Genomic DNA, 6,770 nt, shown 5'->3' on the forward strand with positions numbered 1-6,770 from the left:
AAACATAACAGGGCAGCGAACTGAATTGACGTCGCGAAATTTCAAGTTATTCTGAACCATTCTTTAGAGCTTTCATTTGAGGGTGGTTCAGAATAACATGAAATTTCGTGACGTCAATTCAGTCCGCTACCCTGTTCTGTTTAAACTTAGTGAATTCACGTTAAAACATTAAAGAGGCTTTACTTTGTTCATTGTTGTTAAATCGAGATGCTTTGCACATCAATTTGTGGGTAATAGATTTTTTTCTACAACTCATTTGAAGACACCGATATCCTTTTTTCCATACAGAGAACAGAAAATTAATGTGCTATGGACTGAATTCAAAAATGGTCAATTCAAGCGTGAATTCACGTCATAAAAGTAATCGATACTAGGTACTGAATTTTATCATTTTTTTTAATTAGATGACTTCTAGAATGAAAACAGTTCATAAAGACCGGAAAAGCGATTTCACGTCACGGTGGAATGTGTCAAATATGTATAATAGAACCTTAGGAGTTCTACATCATGGACTAAAGTACATCAACCGCTTTCGGATTGACAGTAAAACAACAGCACGTTTCGATTTCAATATTTATTTACAGCTTAAATTTCGCTATCCTAACATTAAGAATAATCATTACTTTAGACATTTCTTCCGAAAACAAAGAAACTACGAAGTTGTACACAGTTGTTCATTAAACTAAAAATACTTAGTATTGGCAAAGGAAGAAAAATAAAATAAAAATAAATCACAAAATCCTAGACACATCCAATATTTACAGAGATTGTACGTTCCCATGCGTTTTGTGGTGCATTTCAGTGCTTCCGTTTGGAGAGTTTTATTTTTTAAAGGTTTTCAATACAGTGTCAATCACTTGATCCACAATTTCAGTGGCAGTTTGTTAAACAGCTCATTCCACAGTCCAATGAAGATGTCCGCCAGGCCATGCTCGAGATCTGTTCTTAGTTCGGAGATCACCTCGTTGGCATTTTGATTCAGGAACAGATTCAGCGACGCCCCCAGAACTTGGTTGCCTTGAAAGAGGTTGTCCAGATGAATGCGCATTCCACCAACCAGAAAAGTTACTTTCATCTCCTCGATAAAGATTGCGTCCTTTACAGAAAATGAAAGAAAAAGAGAAAAACAAGGGAAGAGAATGTTAAGAGTCAGCAGGTTGTCGAGGAAGCTAGGAAGTTTCGCCCGGGAGTAATGTGGCAGGTAATTGAACGCAAGGAAAACTACATTCTTGAGCGTTCCCTTTCGTTCAAAGTCTAGCCGGTTCAACGAATTGTATCGCTACAATTAAACAAAAAAAAAGAAGTACTACCTCAGGCAAAGGACGCACGCCGATCTTGGTGGTGACAGTTGTTTTGACGTCTTTGAGCACCATCGTTACGTCACCGTCGCCGACGAGAGGGAGCAGCAAAACGTTTCCCTTCAGATTGTAGGCTGCATCGATTTTCAGCTTCGGAATCTCCAGATCGAAACTCAGGGCGTTGGTTTTAAAATCCAAATGGGCTCGCTTAACGGTTGTATTGGAGGGCCCCTTGATGTTGAGCTTCTTGAAACCACCACTCAGCGTTAGAGCGCCGGAACCCCGGGATACCTGGACCGATTCGATGCGTAGCGGGTCAAACGATTGGACACCGATTTCCGGGATTCCTAGAAAAATCGTATAAAACTTATTAATTTGAACACAAAATAACTTTGTATAAACAACTACATCGACCATCAATGCTGTAGTTTAGGGTACATAAAAGATAATAGAAATAAAAATTTGAACAACGGATCGAATTTATTCGAAATGTATTGGAAGCTAGATTTTTCATGTCTTTATTATAAAGGGTTTTAGTTCCTACATAGAAACTCAATATAACTTTTTTGTAAAATGGTCAACCATACAATTTTTTAGCGGCCCGCCACACTCTTCCACATAAAGAAACTCGTATGAACCTTCTTATAATAGACTGCTTTCAGCATGTTTGACAGCAAAAAGGAAAAATGCAAAACATGATCAATATTTACTCATGCTGAGAAATATAAAAAAAAATCTAAAAAAGTGCGAGGAGACATGACGTTACAAATACTTTATTACAACAGGAATCTCAGTGAAGATATATGTACATAATCCCTTTTAACGCTCGTCGTCACGGATTCCGTATATGATTGACAGTTGTTTATCCCGGCTGGCCCTGTCACATACAAAACATTCCAAAGTCGCCAGATCTGGCGTCTCATATCTATCCAACTACATATATGGAGACAATAAAGTTCCCGTACTTTTATTAAAATGCTTCAAAACCGTAACTATGCTCAAAAATAACCACCTGAACCACCTCAATAACAAGGAACATTCTATACCGTCAACTGGGGCAACATGCAACACTTTTCAATTTCAAAGGCTTCTCAAATACTTATGTTCACAGTTAATCATACCCCTTATGCATCGAAAGTTTTAAGGTTGATGGTACATCAAATTGGCGTCGTCAGAAAAATTATTGGTTTGTTTAGTTATTTATAATTGTCTTAGCACAGGGGTGAGCAACCTTTTCAACCAACGGGCCATTTGAAATTTGAAACCTTGTCGGCGGGCCGCACTTAATGATTTTTTTTTTTATAATTAGCAGAGCTTCACGTCAATTGTATAACAACGAATTTATTTCTGAAAAAGATAATTCACGTATTTAAAAACAGGAATTCAAAATGACTTTTTAAATACCCGGTATTGAAAAGGTACATCACTACAACTTTGACATTTTAAAATTCTCTTAATTGTTTAGTAGTAGATACTTTTTAGCAAACATTCGTTCTTACAACATTATTTTTAAAACCAATGGTACTATTTGTTATCCGTTCCATTTAAAAATCTTCTGGAGCTTACACACTAAGGTTGCAATTATTCCGCTCGGGACCATGATCGTCTGAATTACAGGAAAACAGCTCAAAATGACACTTGAACTGTAAAAAAAACAAGAGTTTTCCTGGGCCATGGGAAGATAGCTAATCGAATCTCGTGATAATTACGTGATCCTGAAATTCGTAGGAATTCTCTTTCGATTGTTCAGGAAGTCGATCAAATGCAGGAAAGAAATCTCCTGTGTCACGTGACGTTTTAGGAATGACAGTTGTGTTTTCAGATTCATTATTATTCAATTTTTTCGGTCATCGTTTTTACCGCGAAACATTTTAACTCGTCGTTTCTTTACCATTTACCGTTGGTTGTGATTACTTGGTGGTCGGTACTCGCGCAGAACATTCGGCCGAAAGTAAAATGGCAGTTGCGAAGAACGGAGCAACGTGCAACCGCGGGACCATGTTCCAGCGTAGTATTGTATCAGCTGCGGTGCTGATTCGGACGCAAGATGCTTTTCCCCCGTGTGGGATCTTGGGCCATCGCCCCGGAACGCAAGGCTTTACCTGCCAGATTACCACGGCGGTTCTGTGGGGAGTACCATCCGGCGCCTGTGTGTTGTGTTGCGTTAATGAACATGTGTTCACATTGAAATAAAAGTTTTAAAAAAATGTGACAAACATTTCAAAATAAATTTCATTTTTTCTGGCAAACAATTGTGTATGTTTTTTCTAATAGTGCATTGGATTGATTTTAATACTAAAATGAAAAAATAGCGGGGGAAAAGATACCTAAATTCACTAAAAAACTCGGGAGAAAGCCTTTTCGAATTCACAGGAAAATTTCAATAGCCCTGCAAAGTACAGGAAAACACGGATTCGAACCTACAGGTCATGTTGACAGTTGTTTTCCTGAGCACTTTTTCTGTCCTGAGATTTGTCCTGTAATTTCAGCTGTTGAAAATACAGGACAAAATCCTCCCGATCACAGGAGAAAAGATTAAGTGTGTACCACAGTGATAACTAACAGTGTTAAAAAAAATATATATTCAAAGAAATCGCAGTCTTATTAGCGTTTGTCGTTGAATCGCTAATTTATTTTCTGTTATTCTTTTCCACAAGTAAAACTTGTCTATAGATTTTTTTCCTACAAACGGTGAAAACCCTGTTTTTTTTAAATTGAAGTTCTGAATTGGATCATATCATTGCATTGAGATGTTGAGGAAGGTTGTCGAACTAACAGAAAAATGTTCAATTTCCCATATTTTTAAACAAATATCTTCAAAACTACATTCTTGATTCTAGATTTTTTATCCATATTTTTTTTTAATTTTAAATCTTATTTAGATATCATTGGGATATGATTTCTAAAGATTTAATATGACTTCGGCAATGTGGAATGCGAATTATATGTGAAATAACTCAATTTATCAATGTTTGATGTAAATTTCCAATAGAATTTTTGAAAAGGCATCACAGATAAACCTCAAAGACCTTTTGGGTCGAATAACAGAATTTCAGATATCTTTTGTTTTCACCAACTAACAACTAATAATTTTTGTCGGTAACTTTAATGCCGGCTGATTCATGTTGATAAAAAAATCTCAAATCGTTCACCCAGGCTTTATTTAATAAACTTTCTCAATTTATGTCAATATTCAGAAATAAAAAAATAATTAACAAAGTTTTGGTTTAAATTTTTTTGTAAGTATTTGAAGCCTTTTTGCCGAATTGGATAAAACATATTTTATAAAAGTTATCTGCTGAGCATGTTTTTTCACAAATAACTTTATTTTTGCTTGAATAAAAAATTACGACTTCATTAACGCACTTCGAAATTCCTTTGATCATGAGTAGCTTCCGATATTCGGCTGCTCTTTCGGCTCATTTGAATGGATTTTGCTATTCAAAATGTTAGGAGAAAAATTATTAAGAAAAATGTATTTTCAATAAAAAAAAATTCCAATATTGAGTTACGTTATAAACGATATTGCATTTATGCCTTTGAACAAAACATAATAAATGTTTAAAATGCCAATAAAAAGATCACAACCTGATGATTGTGGGGCCAATGCAGATAAGTTGAGGATGCCAGATTTTTTTCAGCACGTATCTGGGCCGGACAAACGGGGCTATTTTTATAAAATCCTAGCACTATCCGGGCTTTTCATTTCTAAATAGACGACCAAAAATCCGGGCAATATCTGGGCAAATTTTGCCAAAACCCAAAAAATACTCAACAATAATCAAGATAAAAGAAATTGAAATAATTTTTTTTCATCAAAACTTATAAACGGATTTTAAATCGTATTTTAAGCTTCGAAAAAACCTTTCATGATTATTCTTACAAACGCTGTTGAAAAAATTTGTTCTGGTGGCTAAATATAATATAATAATAATTTAACAACACAATTAAAATTTTTTTATTTGCCAAATAAAGTGAAAATATCCGGGTATTTTTCAATGAAATCCAGGCAACTGGGCAGGGCTGAACTGTTCCCAAACATTGTATCGAATATCCAGGCAAACCCGGATAAAACCGGGCAATCTGACAACCTTAAGATAAGTGCATATTTGATTAAGTCATATAAATTTTCCTAACAATGCATTGTTGAGAAAAGTTAATGCATTTGAATTTGAAAAAAGCTTCGCGGGCCGCGCTTTGCTCACCCCTGTCTTAGCACATGCGATTTTAACCGTCCTCAGAAAATGGGGTGACTTGCCAAAAAATTTGTTTTTAATGAAAAATATCATGAAAATGTATGAAAGTTTATAGTTATATAAACAAATTTTCACATTTTTTCTGCAAATAAGGATGCTGCATTAGACCGCTAATACTTTTTGCTCCCATATGTTTTTTCGATAACTTTTGGGTCACCAAGCATCAGTGTAGAATTTGAGATGATTTGGTTGATTGAGTTAGCGCAACGCGTTTCAATTTTGTATGGAAATTTGTATGGAAGAAGAAATTTTTGCACATTAGGGTAAGTGAGCCTTAACTTGGTATGCTCCTTTTCTTGGCATGCCAAAATGCATTTTGGTAATTTACATGTCAAACATACGCCTAAAAATAAAAAATATTCAAAGATAAAAGAATATCGGATATGTCAACATTCTGCATAGCATTTGTCCACAATTGAATCCAAATAACTGCGTAGTAATTTTTTACGCATGACAAACTGCAATTAAAACTATGATCTTCGGAAAAAAATCTAAAATGAACCTACCTTGCTAGTGCATCAGCCATCTTTGAATTGATTTTAAAAAGACACTTCCTAAATCAACCAGAAAATTCAAAAAAGCTTGAATGAAATGAAGTCGGTCTTTGATTCTTGGTTTTGACTATTCTCAAGCTTCAATAATTGCAAACATGACAAGCAGCTAAGAATTCCATGAAAAAAGTTACAACCATTTCAAAATAAAAAATCTATATCCGTTGAAAAGTGGCAGAATTTGCTTGCTAGAGCTGTTAATAATTCTAATAAAAAATTTTTTTGCAAAGATTAAATAAATCAATAAATTTCCTGGCTTTACAATGCAGTTTAGTAAGATTTTTTATTTTCATCCTAAGGTTACACAGCTTTCAAAACGCATAAATTTAAAACGCTTTAAATAAAAAAAAATTTTGAACGAAAAAAAAATTGTTTAACATCGAATATCATGTTTGGGGTACAAGTTCAGTTTTTACTTTGTTCACATGAATTTAAGAATCGAGAAATATGTTTTATCCGAAGTTATATTTTCTGAAACTTACAGTACATTTTTGGAGATTTTTGAATAAAAACTTTTGTTTTCCCATACAAATTTCCATAATAAATTAAAACCCTTTGCGTCAAATAAGGACAGGATTGATCGCTTTCAAATTTAAATTGCTATTTCTGGCAGCAAAAGCTAACAAAAAAGTTATGAGAGGTGTAAAATTTAATCGTTTCAAATA

The 6,770-nt window shown here is 34.5% G+C and overlaps 1 protein-coding gene across 1 annotated transcript; it reads right to left on the reverse strand.

The window, feature by feature from the left end:
- Positions 1–559: 559 nt before the first annotated feature.
- Positions 560–2,012, reverse strand: LOC129759283 (protein takeout-like). The gene is made up of 3 exons (XM_055756698.1): positions 2,009–2,012; positions 1,311–1,645; positions 560–1,096 (listed from the first exon to the last, which is right to left on the reverse strand). Exons 1-3 carry the CDS (start codon positions 2,010–2,012, stop codon positions 854–856), a joined length of 582 nt encoding a protein of 193 aa, XP_055612673.1. The 3' UTR covers positions 560–853.
- Positions 2,013–6,770: the final 4,758 nt, after the last annotated feature.

This window comes from Uranotaenia lowii, unplaced genomic scaffold, assembly GCF_029784155.1.
Source record: "Uranotaenia lowii strain MFRU-FL unplaced genomic scaffold, ASM2978415v1 HiC_scaffold_1351, whole genome shotgun sequence".
Taxonomy (NCBI): Eukaryota; Metazoa; Arthropoda; class Insecta; order Diptera; family Culicidae; genus Uranotaenia; species Uranotaenia lowii.